We start from the raw sequence: 19145 nt of genomic DNA, 5'->3' as shown, positions 1-19145 counted from the left end.
CAGGATCACTTGCACTGGGAAGCCCTTCTGTTTAAACAGGCGGTATGAGTGTGCATTGGTGAGTGCCACATCCTGTTTAGTCAGAGGATATTGTTTAGCTGTCACAGGTATCTCCATGGAAACATGGGGGCTGGGAGCGGCTGGTGTGGGATTTAATGATCAAGGCTACTTGCTGATGGAAATCACAACTACATCTACTTAAGTGGTAATCAACATGTCAGCCAACATGTGTCATCCATCAATATATAGTGCCTATCCTCCTCATTATGGTTCTGGGTGAGCTGAAACCTATCCCAGCCGTACACCCAGCCAATTGCGGTTTTACAGAGACATTTAAGCCATTTCTAATATACAGTATGTGTGTGTATTTGTGTTTAGAAATACATGGCCAAGGAGGCTGCAAACATATTGCGAAGTTTGCAACGATGATCCTGGACAGGCTAAAAATAAGGTGACAGGACATGTATTTGTATGCATCTGTTCATGTATTTCTGATTTTATTGTAAGGGCGGATCATTAAGTTAATTAATTAATACATGGCCATTATTCAGGTCAATGGAACACTCTAACTTGTCTCTAGATGTGATTTTGAGTAGGAATTTTTGTTCGCGAGGATAAGTGGATTAGAAAATGTTTGGACGGCCATTATTGTTCCATGCAACTGTCGTTGACGTCGCGAGCAGCAAGTGAATCAGAAGCTCTAACATTACTATTTGCTGGCTGCTCTTCATTTGCAAGAATAACGTGTCATCATCACCTGTTTACAACCTTTTTCTGCCACACACTCGACTTGTTGATGACTTTTACAATATTAAACCAGATGTACTCTGTGCTTATTTAAATTAACATGGAACTTGCTTGAGTTTTGTGGTGCCTACCACTCAGTGGTGCAACGGATCAAAAAACTCACAGTTGGGATCGTTTTCTACATCATCAATAATTGTTTTTTTAAAGAAAACAAGCTAAAGAAAAGCTGAATTTTGCCCCCAAAAAAAGAAAAGTACGCACGCACGCAAGCAACCCACTACCCCCCCCCCCCCCCCCCCCCACACACTCACATATACACACTCCTGTAAAACTATCACGTAAGGGAAATGAGGACGTGGTCTCTTAATCTCCTTCCGAGAATGTAAAAAGGAATCCAACACTCTTTAACCATTTTTTTAAAAGTACGTTCACACTCCCTAGAACTTCTTGTAGGAAAATGACTGAAGCAACACTTTGCATTGAGATGGAAAATATGTGCGAGATATATAAACTTGGACTTTAGCGCACAGAGCTTCCTGCCTTTAGATGTATATGTTGGTAAAGGAGAAGCCTTCTTGCTGTGCAGTCTTGTAGCAAAAATTATTATTCCTCGTGTTTCATATGTGCTCTCGTACAGAATGTATATTTAAACTGTGGAGGATCCTCTGCAGAGCTTCAAAAATGTCCCATCATATTTCATGAGAGACTTGAAGCTGCTCTTTTGATAGAGCTCATCGTTAGGGCCAGCTCAGGCTTGTTGTGAATCATCTCCAAACTATGTTGGCATAGGCTGAGACTGATGAGGGATTCCCCATAATGTACCAAATTCTTCTCACCCGCTAATGTAACTATAAGTTGAAGGTGATATGCTGTTCCGAAATATCGACTTTTTTTTTTTTTAGCTCTGCTACCTAATCGCTAATCACGCTGCTATTTTTATCGTTATGATTACATTACAGATATGTAAATTAAATGACCGTGTCACTATTATATCCTGAAACTTTTAAAATGTTGCTTTCTGTGCCTTTTTTTTCCTTGCCCCGTTCTTCTTTCTGATAGAAGACTGTTTCACACTAAATGGTTTTGTTCCGGGTTTATTCATTCGAGTTTGTCCAAGCCTCCGTCAGCAAAAGTGCTTGCATCTGTTGTAGCTCTATCCTTTAGGAGTCTTTCTTTTGTAAATTGGGGCTTCAAAAATACAGTTTAGTGTAATTTAACACTCTGAAAACTGAAGTTCTCCAAACAGCTCTTCTCTGTGGTGAAATTGCTAGAAATAGTTGACTATTCATTCACAAATGTTGTACTGTCAGTCAGTTCAAGTTGTGTACAAAACAAATGGTTCTCTGTTGATTTTTCCACTCCAGTTCTCCCTACAAGTACACATTATCTACAACATATGGCAACAATAGAGCGTAACTCCCCTATCTAGGCTATCTTGGCAGCCCACCTTCCTCCTTCCAGCCTTCACTCTGTGATTCTCAGTTCCTGGCAGTGATGCAGTAAGCTGAGGGGGAGTTTGACATGCTCGATGAGAGGTCAGGAAACTATGACAAATGTGGACCCTCCTGAATACGGGAAAAGACCTGTAGAAGCATTACCAAACACATTAAGTTGAACCCTGATTTAACCTTGGACCTGATTTAGTTCAATCCAATCAAAACACACTCAAAACACACCTTTGAACAATAGTCCTATAGCAGTGTGCATAAACTTGGTGAACATTTTTTTTTATACCCCTTGAATTTTTTATTCACACTTGAGTGGATTTTGTGGAGAAGTTAAAATGTAAGATAAGATAAGAAAACCTTTATTAGTCTCGCAATGGAGAAATTCCCAATTCACAGCAGCAAAGTTATGAAAGGAAGAAGTAGAACAACAAAATATAGGAGCTGCTGGAAAGGCAGCCACTCTCGCGGCGCCATTTTGAAGTCAAAATAACAAAAATAACACAACACATAGGACACAGACAGTCGTGCAATCTTCACCACTTTTCTGCATACATTTTGTTGTCTGAAGCAGTTATAGATGAAAGAGGAGAGGATCAAAGTGTCCTTTCACCAGTGGATCAGAGACGTCATGCTGAAAATGTGCACACGTCTGCTACAAGCTAAGTTTTGAAAGCAAACACGAAGCTGTAGCGTCCATTGACGAAAAGAGATGAGTTCACTTCTCCTGTCCCACGTAATCCGCTTCAAACTCCAAGCCGCGACTCCCAGTTCCAAATCCGCATCGGCGCTCCGCGCTAACGCTCCTTTCTTCTCATCGTCGGCTCCTCAAGACTTACATCCATCCAGACGCAGACCGTTCAACAGCACCGATCTCTCCGCTGAACAAAGCGGGCCTGTGAAAAATGCTGCCCATTCCAGGCGCAAGACACAAGCGCCCCGGGACTGTCCAGCAACGACAGTCAAATGGCGCCGACATTCCTCCCAGTCAAAAACAGTGCTGGTATACCCATGCTGCCGAGAAGGCGCAACCACCAAGCACAGAGTCTCCTCCTTGATGAATGTTGTGGCCATAAAATGCTGAAAAAAGTCCACATCATTTCCACACGACGTAACAAAAAACACAAAAACAACAAAAAAAAGCAAGGCTCATGAGAGCACTTGCTGACGGCTGCCTACTCGGGCGCCATCTTGACTTCAAGTATAGTAAAACACGGTTAATTTAGATTATCCATCCATTCATCCATTTAGTGATCCGCTTATCCTCATAGGAGTCACGGGGCGTGCTGGAGCCCCAGCTGTCTTCGGGCAGTAGGCATGGGGAAAACATGCAAACTCCGCACAGAAAGGCCGGAGCCAGAATCGATCCCTGCCCCTCTGCACTGTGAGGCCAACGCGCTAACCAGTCGACCACTCAAAAACCGACAGTGGTGCTCCTTATAATCCGATGCGCCTTATATATAGATCAATTTCTTGGACGTAGTATCTTAAATGTTTTGTAAAGTGCCTTGTTGCAGAAAGCAAAAAGCCGTATTGTATTGTATTATATTCCCTTTAAAGTAGCTCCATCTAGTGGATGCATAACACGACCGCAGCCACTATTGTAGCTTCTCTTCTATGCGCCTTATAATGCAGTGCGCCCTATATATGAATACAGTTTTAAAGTAGGCCAAGCATTGAAGGTGTGCCTTTTACTCCGAAGCGCCTTAAGTGCAGAAAATACTGTATGCGGACCCTTGAATGACAGTAGAACTTGAAACTAGCATTTTCAATTTGCGACACTGACACAGAGGGTCTCTAAAGGGACTTTGTTTTTCCTCCCACAGCACCCCCAAATCCATGTGCCCACTTGCACTGAGATTTGAATCCACGTTTGTGCATTTGGCCTGGCTGGTTGGCATCCGACATATCCATCTAGCCATCTCGCCATTTTCTATACCACTTTACCTTATAAGTCATGAGTTAGCTTGACCGCACTGCAATGATCTTGCAACCAGTCTAGAGTAGGCAGCGATAGGCTCCCCTGCAACTTGAATGAGGACAAGCAGTGTTTAAAATGGATGGATGGGCATGAGCCGCAACAGATGGGTTTGGTGAGAAGCAGGGAACACCCTGGGCTGGTTGACATGCCATATATATTGCATACAGTATATAAACCAACAACCATACACATGCATATTCACACATCTTGGCTCAGGCCAAAACCAGAACCTCACAATTGTGAAGCAGACTATTTCTCGCACTAATGAGGATATCCAATTTCTTGTGTTTTGGGTTTGCCATGAGACGTATGGGAGGAAAAATAATTTGAATATGGTTATTTGAATCATGTGGTGAATCAGTCATGGTGTGGCAATTCACAGTGTGGGTTCAGCTGGAGGCTGTCTGTCTCTATGATTGACCGTGTGATTGCCCGGTGACCAGTCCATCGTGCAGTCTGCCTTTCAGATGGAAGAGGTTCCAGCTTGCCGCAGCAAAATGAATCCAGGTTATATTCAGTCCACCCAGCCCCAAAAGTCACGAACACAACCCGAGTACAACCTCGCTGAGGCACTCATTAATTTCCAGCAGAGTTGATGCTCTTTCTCACCACACGTTTATGAAATCTTCATGCTTGCCAAAACCCACAGCAGGTGAGCTCACTTGTCAACGCCTCTCAAAGTTGTTTTCATGCTCGCTTTAAGTGTACCCCCCACTTCACAACCTGGGGCCTGATGTGGAGCCACGTGACCGGATTAAGCTATTTTTCATGCACTCAGCTGGAGAGGACATTGTTGTCAGGGCCACGGTGTGTGCTGACATCACATCACCCGGTATTACGTCAGCCCTTCGGCCAAACACATTAAAATCGGACAAGATGCACAGTCACAAGTCTAATCAGAATTATAGTTCATTCTATAGCAGGCTACCATCTGGAATCAATGAGTGATGTCTTTTTAGATCTGTAAGACAAATGTAATGATTATGATCTGCACAGAAGTTAGCAATTTTACTAACACACAAGACAAAGTGTCCAATCTCTGAAACCAGTTAGGTCAAAAAAAAAAAAATCGGGTCTAAATGGACGGACTCACCACATGGCTCAATATTACGCAATTTTCTGGATTGGTTTTGTACAAAACAATCCAGAATGTTTTTTGAGTGCAACAGTTCAGGGTTTGCCCCGCCTCTTTCCCAAAGTCAGCTGGGATGGGCTTCAAATCACCCGAGACCCAATTAGGACAAGCTTCCTAAGGATGGATGTTTTTTTTTTCTTGTTCCATTTATTGTATTTAAATAGTGTCAATAAACACATTGTTTGGTCAGTTTTCTCACAATCTTTGCCAGCTACGTTTACTGATGGGGTCATATCCCAACTCTTACCTCATCCCTACCGCCACTGCTCTCATCTCAAATTGACCAGTGCACCACTCAACAGAAACAGTGTTAAAGGCACTCACCAGCTACAATCTTAGGTCGGCCCGGGCAACGGAAAAAAAAAAGACTGAAGAAAATCCTGCCTTTACCTTCACAGTGAGAAGAGCGCAGACCTCCATCAAACAATCCTGAACAGGCCTGTCTGACTTGCTTGATCGAAAACCACAAGGTGCAGAAGGAGACACTGTTTCATTCCGCTCATACTTGCACCCGCAAACTACTTTGTACTTTATGCAGCATTGCTGTTATATTAATTTGCACGGAAATTTTATGTAGCCTTCCTTGGCCCATGTGACACATCTTTGTGATGTATTATGGAAATGACATGCAGTTTTTTTGAGGGCATTATTGTGCTCACTACGAAGCAAACTAAAAACAACCTCTCATGTCATGCTTGAGTTATTAACTTTAACCCTTTCAGGGACAGCCGTTACTACAGTGGACAGCTTATCGTGTTATCAGGTTACAGGGTGCATGAAAGGGTTCATCTAACTTTACCACAGATGCTTTTCACAATTTTCCATTCTTCAGCCGAAATGGGATATCCTATGTTGTTAAATGAATACCTTTTTGTAAATGCAGAATATTTAAAAACTAATGCTGTGTCCGGTGAGTGAATAAAATGGAAATATTACTTCCTGATGCAGCTCACCGCCACGATATTGGATATATTGATTTTGTCTCGCATGAGTGGTGCTAGAGGGCATTCAAGGTGTCCCACCGGCAGGTCAGTTATTAACTTTCCACAGCCATAATGACGGGAACACAGCCTATTGTCTGGAAGTCATTAAGAGAGCCAAGGGTAGCCAGGGAGTAGCCACATACCTCTGTTGCCCCCCCCCCCCATCACCCCTTTGTATACACATGCACATGCACACATCCACACTACTCTCAGCTGTGCACTTCTTTCAATTTGATGCAAACTTTTCACAATATCTAACTCTTTTTTTCCATCGACACTCAAAATTAGCTGTAGGTGTGTCTTTTTCCTGTTCCGTCTTACACATTTGTGTATACTACATAGTCCCATAAGGGGGTAAAGTTTGGAAGGGGACAATCTCAGAGAGAAGGGGGTAGGGGAGGCCTCAGTCATGGGAGTGATGAGTTTTGGCCCAGGTCAGCTGTCAGTTACATGGCGAGTCTCTACAGACAGTTTGTAAATGTCCGATTTCAGCTTTTTATGGAGATAAATATCTTGACTGCTTATTCCCTGCTCAGCAGTGGAACTGTCCATGACTAAAACATAGCCAATGTGCTTTCATTAAAAAAAAATAAATAAATAAAAGATCTTTAGAGTACAATCTCATGAGAATCTCCCAGAGACATTTGTTGTGGTTGTAAAAAGCCTACAAAATAATAACTATCCACAAACCATGAAGCAGTGAATCGCAGAATTCATGCCTCCATTTTTTAAATTTTTTTTATCCCGTCTCGTCTTCATTATGGACACAGGTGAGCTGGAGCCTATCCAAATTCATTTTGTCACCCTTGAAAGTGTCAACTGCTAATTGGAGGCTTCATAACGTGTTGTTGTCTATCATTTAGTTTGGGTCGATGACACACACCATTGAAGTGTTACAGTTGTCTTTCCCCAAATCAGGACACTCAGCTCGACATTTTGAGAGAAAGCACCCGTTTATATATCGCCATATATCACCCGTTGCCAAAAATCCAATGGGACGGAGCGCAGCTCACTCTTAACCCAAATGAGGACAAGCGCTATAGAAAATAGCAAAGGTATTTCTTTTAACTGCCGAAACTAAGCCAAGCTATAAAACCCATCCATTCATTTTATTTTCTTTTTCACTTACAGTATCCTCTTAAGGGTCGTGGGTGAGTTGGAGCTAACTTTGGGTAAAAGGCAGACTACACACATATTCTGGAAACAACCATTCACATTCCTACTGAGAGTCACTGAATAGAAATCAATCACGTGTTGGCAGCGTGAACGTTTTGTATGTGTGTGTGTGTGCGCGCGCGTGCGTGTGAATGTTTTGATATATATATATATATATATATATATATATATATATATATATATATATATATATATATATATATATATATATATATATATATATATATATATATATATATATATATATATATATATATATATATATATATATATATATATATATATATATGGGGAACAGAGGATGAGGCGCTGGAAGAGGGACCATCATGGGAGGACAAGCCCCTACACGGGATGTACCACCGGACCATAACTGAAGTAGCTGATCTCAAGAAGTCCTATCAGTGGCTAGAGAGGGCTGGCCTGAAGGACAGCACAGAGGCACTCATCCTGGCTGCTCAAGAGCAGGCCCTGAGGCCCAGATATACCACACCAGACAAGACCCAAGGTGTAGGTTGTGCAAAGAGGCACCTGAGACGATCCAACACATAACTGCAGGGTGTAAGATGCCGGCAGGGAAAGCCTACATGGAACGCCATAACCAGGTGGCTGGCATAGTCTACCGAAACATCTGTGCGGAGTATGGACTGGAAACCCCAAGGTCAAAATGGGAAACACTTCCGAAGGTGGTGGAGAATGACAGAGCAAAGATCCTGTGGGACTTCCAGATCCAGACTGACAAGATGGTAATGGCAAACCAACCAGATATCGTGATCATAGATAAAGGGCAGAGGAAAGCCGTTGTAGTGGATGTAGCGGTCCCAAGTGATGGAAACATCAGAAAGAAGGAACACGAGAAACTCGAGAAATACCAAGGGCTCAGAGAGGAGCTGGAGAGAGCCTGGAAGGTAAAGGTGACAGTCATGCCTGTGGTGGTCGGAGCACTCGGGGCAGTGACCCCCAAACTAGATAAGTGGTTGCAACAGATCCCGGGAACAACATCGGACATCTCAGTCCAGAAATGTGCAGTGCTGGGAACAGCAAGGATACTGTGCAGAACCCTCAAGCTTCCTGGCCTCTGGTAGAGGACCCGAGCTGAATGAGGGACGGACACCACCCGAGGGGTGAGACGAGGAATTTTTCTTATATATATCTACTGTGTATATAAATAAGTTTACATTTATAAATCAAATGCATGGCAAACTAATTATCTCAAAAAGATATACAGCACTGTTACACACATCCAAATTGCTTTCCTTGTTTGTTTTGTTTTAAGCATAGAAAATATTCCAGGTCTTGGTTTGACCAGATGTTTACTGATCTGAATCAGTAAACTGAATTGGCAAAAATATTGTGAGCGGTTGGCGTAGTCTACAGATACATTTAAAATCCCTGTTATTAAGTCCAAAGACCGCATACTGGCGACTCTGTCTGCAAATCTTCTCCAGACCAGGTAAATAATTGTCTTTCTACTGAGATCAGCACATTAAAGCCCCATGAACTTAACCAATCCATCTTCTGAACTAGCTAGTGACAAGCGAGTTGTATGTTGCATGTGTATGTCGATAAGCATCAGGGCTGAGAGTTGTGTAATATTAGTGAGAGATGGACTGAATGGTTAAACGATGGATAATAACTGCCCCCAAGCTCGACTTTCCCTTCTCAGAATCATTAGCTCTTATCTAACATGTGATACAAGTCTTGTACTGAACCATAAATCAAGAGCATCGAAACTCCATTCTGATTGAGACCAGTAGATTCCCCTCTGACCTGGGAAAGCTAATCTTGAGTTTCGATCGGTTGGTTGACGTTCTGCAAATGAAAGTCCGCACATCCATCCATTAGGTAAAGCTGCTCATTTTCAGGGTCACTGCTGGGCTGCAGTCTATCCCAGCTGACTTAACTCATGTGAGGAGGGAGGGGGGTAGAGCATGTTTTTGGAAATTAGCCAGAGTAACTGACACTACCTTAGTGCTGGACCACCGTACCAAATAAAACCAATGGATTTACAATATACCGTATTTTCTGCACTATGAAGATCTTCGGATTTTAAGGCGCACCTTCAATGAATGGCCTATTTTAAAACTGTCTTCATATATAGGGCGCACTGCATTATAAATGGCGCGTAGAATAGAAGCTACAATAGTGGCTGCGGTTACGCTATGCATCCACGAGATGATGATGCACTAAAGGGAATACAATACAATACAGCTTTATTTATAAAGAGCCTTCACAACCACTGCAGGTGTAACATTGAGAACTGGTCACAAACACGGACATGAAGCATATAAATACAAATGGCATAACAAATCAATAAATGAAAGACAAAAGTTATGAAGACAATTGATTTAACAAAAAGGCACATCAACCTCGTGGGCTCACATCCACAAGGCGCTAAATATCTTTAGAAGTCTTGCTTGTTTCCTTCTTCCTTCGTTTAGTCAGTAGTTAGCTATGCTTTTGAGATAATTTTTTGGTTCATAATGGCTGCGCAGAGCTCACGAAGTAGTTCTCTGTTTGAGTGTGTGTTGGCGACTGCACATGTCAATTCGTGTCGGGCAGAACCCTTTTAGGTAACAATTGGTTCCTGCTCGTAATCACCACGAGATGGCATAGGAACACTAACAGGGAAGCAACTCTATGGGGACTCTAAGCTTTACAGCCGCTTTATATAAGGCACATCGGATTATAGGGCACACTCTCGGCTTTTGCGAACATTGAATGCTTTTAGGTGCACCTTATAGTGCGGAAAATACGGTAATCAACATAATCTAATCACAGTCGTAAAGAATAACGAGAGGTTTTTCAAAGGGAGATGGCAAAATTTAAAAAGAAGTCATCATACCGTGACAACTGTGTACACTGCGATACATTTTAGAGTTCTTGTTAAGATCCTATGATTTGTTTTCAAATCTTTAAATGGCCTCGCGCCCGCCACCTTGCCTCTCTGAGCTCATCCGCCCCTACACACCTGCCTGGCGTCTCAGGTCTGCGGACCAGACATTATTAGAAGTACCAAAAACTAAGCGGAGGCTCAGAGGGGATCGAGCCTTTTCCGTTGCTGGTCCCTCTCTTTGGAATGAGACCTCCCACTGAACATTTGGCAAGCCCCCTCGCTGCCCATCTTTAAAACTCATCTCAAAACTCATTTGTATTCTCTGGCATTTGACACGGCATGACTCAGACTTGATCATAGTCTTACTGTTTGGTGCTTTCTACTGTCTTTTTTATTAAGTTGTTGTTTTATTGTTGTATATATGATATTTGCTCCATGTACAACACTTTGTATAGAGCGATGGTTGTTTTAAAGTGCTCTATAAATACAGTTGAGTTGAGTTGAGACTACAGATGCTATTAACATCTGCTGAACACTTTCAAACTTGGATTGAGGCAATCAGTTGTATTCACAGGATAATCTTAAGAATAGTAAACTTGAAATCAATTGAGATCGTTTGGGGAAAAAAAAACATTGAAATGGATTCATAGCATTTTCGAGAAAAAAAGCATTTCACATACAGTTTAACTAACGATCTAAGAGTTAAGCAAAATTATGAAAATGAGAAAGTAGAAGAACAAAAAGTATATAAATAAATATAAATATAAACTATAAAATATAAATATAAGCATATTAAAAATGGGTGAGTGGGGGTGAGTCCAGGTTTTCAGATCCGTCTATTCAATAGCCTGACAGCAGTTTCATACGTTTATTTAAATTTTGCACTTAATTAAACTGTTACAGTGTCAAAGTCGACATAAGCAGTCAATTAAGCTTTTTAGTACAGTCAAGTAAGAATAAGATAAAAATAAAAATGATTGTGTCTCAATGAAATAAACCCCCAAAGAGATTTCAATAACACACAAAAGGGATATATTCCATTTTTATGTCACTGTACACTCATGCCAAAGAAACAACATTCTTTATTTGGTTAGCTGTTGGATAGTTTAAGATTTGTTCAAAATATCCACAACATATTTGTTTTGGCATACATTATTTGTTATTTTTTGGTGAATTTCTCATTTTTACACCTTTTTTTGTGTGTTATCTGGAGACAAACAAGCCTGTGCACATCACTTTGGCACAAAGACATTCACCTTGGATTGATGATAAAGAATGCTGCAGTCAGTGCGTAAAACTGTCAGTGTTTTTAAGCCAACAGACCTGTCTGAACAGCCAAGTGCACTGCACGTACGTCATCCACGTCGGTGTCTTCCGGACAGGAAGCGCAAGAGTGGTAATCTTGTTAAGAAAACCCCCCAATGAAACGAACCATTCCAACGACAGTATGGCAGCAGACTCCCGGTGCAACTTTTGACCGACAGCAGGGGATCTCCTGCAGAGTCACGGAAACAAAGGTGCCCTTGTTTTGTTTCGCTTCGGCCATGTGATTTCACAGCCGATAACATTCCTCTGATGTGGCCACCAAAAGGCTACAGTGAGGCAACAGTCACCTTAAGAGGCGAAATGAATGACATTTGCTTGTGCACCTTGTTAACATGACACGTGACAACAATGAAGTGTTGTGCCTCAAGTATCCAGATTGTCAGTTGTTATTGTTTTAGTCTTGTTGCATCATCTTGGAAGGTATACCTGAAACTGTCACACTTCACTAGACGTACTAGGAATGCAATGGCAAAACAGTTGTAATCCATACAAAGAGACGATTATTAAGGGCAAGGGGAATCGTGAATCAAAGCCATTAATCCAAATATTGGCCCCTAATTATAACTCCTGTCTTCATAAACATCCTTAGTTTATCCCAGGCAATAATCCAGTATGCGAATTGCATTGGCAGATTTTAAGGGTGGTAAGGGGTGGCAGCGACCACCTTTTACCAAATCCCTTGCCACCTCATTTGCCAACCCTACGTTGGCAGTGAATCTATCGATCCTAAATTCAACATTTTATTACAAACGTTCCTTTTGTTGTGTCCAACAAGGACATATTGCTTCAATGGTGGCGGAGGCAGGTTGGTTCGAAGCCTTGACCCGGTCGGGGAGCCTTATTTTGAATGTTTCCCAACCCGGTCAGCTGTGTTTGAGACACGTCACAAAGAAGCAGTGACAGCTCAGACCAAGGCTAAAGTGACAGTCTTCACAAAAAAAGAAAAAAAATTGTCATTTTATGTTAACTGTTCTTTTGATGGCGGCACGGGTACCCGCAGCGGCTCCTCTCTCCTGAGGAAAGAAATTTCATCTGTGCTGTATGTTGCACATGTAGCACATTTGACAATAAAGTTGACTTGAAATTGATAAAAACCTTTAAACTTATCTCAACTGATAAGATGACAAGATGAATGTCATAGCCATCACCATGTTTTTCTCCAATTTCAAAACCTCAGCTACACCGTCAGCACCTCCAGCAGAAGAGTCACTGAGTGAACCTATCGCCTGTCTGAGTCAAGTGAGTGCCGCCTTCTACGCCACCGAAACAAGGTTTTATAATTAAAAATTTAAGTAAATACGTGGACTGTTGTAATCTTGACTGGTACTCGTAAGAGGGAGCACATAACTCCTACTCTGGCATCCCTTCACTGGCTCCCCATTCATTTTAGAGTTATTTTCAAGATCCTCTTATTTGTTTTCAAATCTCTGAATAATCTCGCGCCACCTTACCTCTCTGAGCTCATCCGCCCCTACACACCTGCCCGGCGCCTCAGGTCTGTGGACCAGACTTTATTAGAAGTACCAAGAACTAAACTGAGGCTCAGAGGGGATCGAGCCTTTTCTGTTGCTGGTCCCTCTCTCTGGAATGACCTCCCACTAAACATTCGGCAAGCCTCCTCGCTGCCCATCTTCAAAACCCTCCTCAAAACTCACTTGTATTCTTTGGCATTCGACTCAGCATGACTTAGATTTGTTCTTGGTTTTACTGTTTGGTGCTTTCTACCGCCTTTATTACCGATTTGTCTTACTGTTTATTGTGCATGTTAAATTGCTCCATGTACAGCACTTTGTATGCAGCGATGGCTGTTTGAAAGTGCTCTATAAATACTGTTGACTTGACTTGACTTGACTTTGTGTCAAATATGTAAATTATAAATACTGTTTACATATTTTAACATGCTGGTACCCATGGAATGGGAATTTGACATATAACTGTGCGAAAATGTAAGTAATTGTTCGTACAATTGAATGCTGACCAGTTATTTAACAGATAAGCAAAGTTGCCTGCTCATGCACTAATTGTGTGTAGCTGCTCAAAATGCTGATTGTGATGACCTTAATCACTCCCAAAGAGAAGAAAACAAGATAAAAAGAGAGCGCACAATGCGGGGGGGGGGGGGGGGGGGGGCTCCCTTGACAGATCTGTGAACGGTGTCTCTCCATGTTTTTTTTTTTCTTTCTGAAATAAATCTCATCATTTTTTCTAATACTTGTTGTCTTGGTTTCCCTGGACAAGACACCCACATACACATACACGAAAATTCCTGCTGGGGCAATTCCTACCTCATGGTTTTCACCTTTCGCAGGGTGTTTCTACATTCATTCATCCATCCATTTTCCATCCATCCATCCATTTTCCGAACCGCTTAATCCTCACTAGGGTCACGAGGGGTGCTGGAGCCTATCCCAGCCATCTTCGGGCAGTCGGCGGAGTACACCCTGAACCGGTTGCCAGTCAATTGCAGGGCACACAGAGACGAACAACCATCTGCGCTCAAACTCACACCTCGGGACAATTTTTGAGTGTTCAATCAGCCTGCCATGCAATATGGGAGGAAACCGGACTACCCGGAGAAAACCCATGCAGGGGAGAACATGCAAACTCCACACAGGAAGGCTGGAGCTGGAATTGAACCTCTGTACTGTGAGGTTGACGCGCTAACCACTGGCCCAACGGGCCACCACATGACTTCTACAAACAAGTTAATTTAACAGCATCATTCTCCTTTTTTTGAAAATGCCTACTACCTCTATATGTCTTATCCGCAAATCTTTTGTCCTTTGGACTGAACTCATCCCAATTTTACAACCCAAGATTTCCGGATGGATTGGGGGCGCTTTCGGTGCAAAATTCCAACTGAAACTCAATACTCTTCTCTCTGAAAGTTTCCTAGTTCATTTGCCAAGCTATGCAAGGTGTTTAGTCTCCACACAAATACAAAACAAATATTGTACCTGGGGTAAAAAAAAAACAACAACCTGAAGTTACCAAATGTTAATTAAAATAACGAGGAGGAAGATTAATTTGCTTTCACTACAAATGAAGCACACCTGCAATAGAAGAGTGTGCAGTTACTTTTGTCGGAAGAAAACGTAGTCAAACTTTCACTGACTTTTTTTAGATTGTAATTAAAGTGGGGCAAATGAGAAAAAGTTCATATTCGCAAACGTAAAAAACAAAGAAAAGAAACCCTGTTTTAAAAATTTGACATTTGTATGTCACTGAGCAGAGGGGGGGAGAAGCAAACCTGCAAACACATGCGGCTTCCTGTTAGTGAATGAGTGCGTGCGCAACGTGATGACATGAGATTTAGACGGAAGCTGTTTATCAGGTGAAGATAAAACCGCTTGGAAAAAGGCAGACAAGGAAACAGAAAAAAACGAAAGACACTCCACAATTTAGTGCTCCTGAACTGAAATCTGACATCTCGTGTATTTAAGAATGAAAAAAACAGGAGTCACGTTTACGACTAACCTCATGGATCATAGCAAGGATCCTTTACATTAAGTCAAGTCAAGTCAAGTCAACTGTATTTATAGAGCACTTTCAAACAGCCATCGCTGCATACAAAGTGCTGTACATGGAGCAATTTAACATGCACAATAAACAGTAAGACAAATCGGTAATAAAGGCGGTAGAAAGCACCAAACAGAAAAACCAAGAACAAATCCAAAGATAATCTAAATAAACATTAGAATCACATATTTGCCTCGAGCCTGAAACAGCGCACGTCCATCCTAACCATACCTCCCAGGAGTATGCATTGTCTGATGACATAGTAGCAGTAGCACCACTGGCACATCCAAGCAACCACGACACAAACAGCACCAGCTCCGCTCACAATCTGCCCCTTCACCACAAGCAGCCCTTTCCCAGTTTGGAAAAATTGCATTAGAATTACTGGATGAAAGTAGAAAAGGGCTATTGTTTGATAAATTGTCATCCGTATTACACAGACTCATTCAGCCGATTGTTGTTCGTCAGTCCAAATATGGCAAAGAGCAATGAAGCACTTGTTCCCACACACAGGCACTAACACTGTATACTCTCTGGAGATGGATATGGAACAATGTGGAGTAGCTGTTACTTCAAAAATAAAGAAAAAACATATTGAGGGTCCAAGTAGGGAAGTTTAAAACGAGATGGGAAAAATGGGAGGAATATAAAAACCAAACAAACAAATGAATGAGAGAATGACACCACAAATCAGGGGAAGTCAATGTTGATTACGGATATAAATCCAAAATAAGGGACACTTGTCCCTGTTGATCACAATATATTATTTTATTTTTTATTTGTTTTTTTTCCCCTTTTTTCTGTCACATATGTTTGCACGTTATTTTGTTGTTTCCTTATGTTAAAGGATCTTCGCAGCCATACATGGACGTTGTTGTGGAAACTAACTACGGGTGGAAATATACGAAACCCTTTGTATTCAAATGTCTTTATGAACAATTCCAGTCCGGCTTCCGTCCCCGTCACAGTACTGAAACAGCCCTCATAAAAATCACAAACGATCTTCTCATGGCAGCAGACTCTGGTCTAATCTCCATCCTCATCCTCCTTGACCTTAGTGCAGCCTTCGACACAATCTCTCACCCCATCCTCCTCAACAGACTTTCTACCATAGGCATCACCAACACCCCTCTACGTTGGTTCCACTCATTTCTCACTGGCCGCTCTCAGTTCATTCAACTTAATTCTTTTATTTCACAATCCCTCCCCGTCTCTTCTGGTGTTCCCCAGGGTTCTGTCCTAGGTCCGCTCCTTTTCATTATCTACCTCCTTCCGCTCGGAAACATTTTTCGCAAATTTGGCTTACACTTTCACTGCTTTGCGGATGACACCCGGCTCTACCTCTCCAGCAAACCCGACTCTTCTCTCCCACCCTCATCCCTCTCTCACTGTCTCTCAGAAATCAAATCTTGGTTCACCCATAATTTCCTCAAGCTAAACAGCAATAAAACAGAACTCCTACTCGTCGGTACCAAATCTACTCTAAACAAAGCCGACAGTTTTTCCCTCAAAATTGATAATGCCACTATATCTCCTTCCCCCCAGGTGAAGAGTCTGGGTGTCATCCTTGACAGTTCACTATCCTTTCACTCCCACATCAATAACATTACCCGGTCCGCTCATTTCCACCTTCGCAATATAAACCGCCTCCGTCCCTCACTCACTCCTCACACCACTGCTATCCTTGTTCACAGTCTCGTCACTTCCCGTATCGACTACTATAACTCACTTCTCTTCGGTGTCCATCAAAAATTCCTCCATTAACTTCAACTTGTTCAGAATTCAGCAGCCCGGATCATCACGAGAACCCCCTCCTTCCATCATATCACCCCCATCCTCCGACAGCTCCACTGGCTTCCTGTCAAATTTAGAATCAACTTCAAATGACCTCTCTATACATTCAAAGCCATCCATAACCTTGCGCCCCCCTATCTGTCAGATCTTCAAATTTCCATTCCCTCTCGCTCACCCAGGTCCTCATCCTCCCTCCACCTTTTTCTACCCTCTGCCCGTCTCAGTACAATGGGGTGCAGAGCCTTCAGTCGCTCTGCCCCCAAACTCTGGAACTCACTTCCTCCCAACATTCGTAATATTGACTCTCTTTCCATATTCAAAACCCACCTATTCAGACTTGCCTATCCACCTTAAATCTTTCTTTCTTTGTTTATTATTTTATCTGTGGTTTTATTATTGCTCTTGGTTGTACAGCGTCCTTGAGTGTTGTTAAAGGCGCTTGCAAATGTAATGTATTATTATTATTATTAAATGTTCAGACTTTTATGGTCCTATATGGTGTTAAAATAATAAAGATGCAAGTTACAAAAGAAAAAAAAGAAAAGGTTTTCCAATTAAATTAGACATACTAGCAGCCTCTGAAGTTAGATATGGACAAAAGACATGAAAATTGGACTCGATTTTGAAATGTACTGATTAACTGCAGATTATAAATATGCCCCAAAATTGCCATAACACCACTCAAATTATTGGTGTGCTCATTGCAACTCACTTGGTGGTTTTGACAAAAATGTGTGGAGTGTTTGCCAGATAAAAATGGTGATCATATGAATGGTCGGTCACTTACATTGGTTTTGCTGGAGACTGCAAACGTGGCTCGACTGGAGAAGCGGCCGGTGGACGGGCTGCTACTCGAAAGAGGACCTGTCACAATGGCGGAAACCCGTGAAGCGACCGGGGGACTGCTGGAGCTGGGGGACGAGGAGAGCGTTGCATTGGTGGTTGCGGCGTCGATGTGACCGCCATGGCCGTTGCAGGTCTGTGTCTGACGCCCCGCAGTGCAGGGCTGGATGACACTCTGAGAGGGGGACTCAGCCTTCCCGTAGGTCCCCTCCTGGCTGTCACTGCAGTGGTGCTTGCCGTATTGACCGCTCATTCCACCGAGGAGTTCCACCTGTCGGCTTAGAGCTTGCAGCTGAGTACGGAGCTCTCGGTTCTCCTGCTGGAGCTGAGTCATGGCTCGCCCAAGGGTCCCGCTCATGCTGACCGCGTCTTCCAGGCGATGCTCCATGCCTAACTTAAAGGCACTGACATCCACGTGGATCTCCCGGATGGCCTCCCTCAGAGTGGACTCATGACGAGCCAGAGCCTCACACACCGTCTCCCCATCTGGGCTGGAGGCGCGAGGATGACACAAGTCTCCCATCTCAGCCAAGGTTGTCGTTTCCAATGTGTCAGCTGTCGCTTCTGGAGAGGAACTTTCAGTCTTACTGTCTAGCTTGGTTTTTCTGAGGAAATGGCTACAGGGGAGGGGACTGACGGGCAGAAGGTGCAAGGTGAGGGAGAGGGCCCAAAGTCAGATCTGGTTAACGTCTCCCTCCGCGCTGTCATGAGCCGGCTCTTCTCCAAAGAACTCTGCTTTTCAGGTCCGGATCTGTCCTCTGTAAGAATACAAGACAGAAACAAGAAGAGAACTTGACCTTTGTTGCAAACGGTTCCTGTACATGCGGTTTGCATTAGGGTCTTCCAATCAGAGGTTCACGTCACTTTTTACAACGCAATTCCCAAACAACACCAAAGAGAACACAACATGTGTTTCTTAAGGAGTCACATAAAGTCTCTTTAAGTTTCATAACTCCCATAAAACACAGCGATGAGGTAATCCTCACTAACAGCTGCAGTGAACTTACCTCAGCCTCATTTTGTTACACATCACAGCTGTATGGCATTGTGTGTGTGTCTGTGTGTGTGGGTGTGTGTGCGCTGCTGGTTCTGGTTTGTTTAAACGCTCGGGCTGAGCTCTGCTTTTGTCTGGAGGAGGGAGCAGAAGGGGGTGGGAAAAGGGAGGAGGAGGAGGATGGCGGAGGAGTGAGGAAGCATGGAGGGTCATAAATTTAGGGGAGGGGAGAGCGGTTGGCGGGTGGGGGGGCGTGCTCTTTTATAGGTTCTATGTAACCTATTGGAAAGACTTTCCTCCTCTCAGCGCCTCTGTTTTCTTCTAATTGTCATATTTTTTTTTTTTTGATTCTCATGAAGAAATACACCT

At 42.8% G+C, this 19145-nt stretch overlaps 1 protein-coding gene across 1 annotated transcript in view; it reads right to left on the bottom strand.

Moving 5' to 3' along the window:
- smtnl2 (smoothelin like 2) overlaps positions 1–18869 on the bottom strand; it is a 30403-nt gene extending 11534 nt beyond the window's left edge. Inside the window, exons 1-3 of the mRNA XM_086126162.1 lie at positions 18790–18869; positions 18420–18540; positions 17727–18346 (exon numbers count right to left, since the gene is read on the bottom strand). Coding sequence (XP_085982288.1) covers positions 17727–18305 — 579 coding nt within the window. The 5' untranslated portion in view covers positions 18306–18346; positions 18420–18540; positions 18790–18869. The remainder of the gene's footprint in view (positions 1–17726; positions 18347–18419; positions 18541–18789) is intronic.
- Positions 18870–19145: the final 276 nt, after the last annotated feature.

This window comes from Hippocampus guttulatus, chromosome 12 (genome assembly GCF_054856545.1).
Source record: "Hippocampus guttulatus isolate MCC_2025c chromosome 12, RoL_Hgut_1.0, whole genome shotgun sequence".
Lineage (NCBI taxonomy): Eukaryota > Metazoa > Chordata > Actinopteri > Syngnathiformes > Syngnathidae > Hippocampus > Hippocampus guttulatus.
The sequence above is the reverse complement of the archived record's forward strand: the minus strand, read 5'-3'. Positions and strand labels throughout refer to the sequence as shown.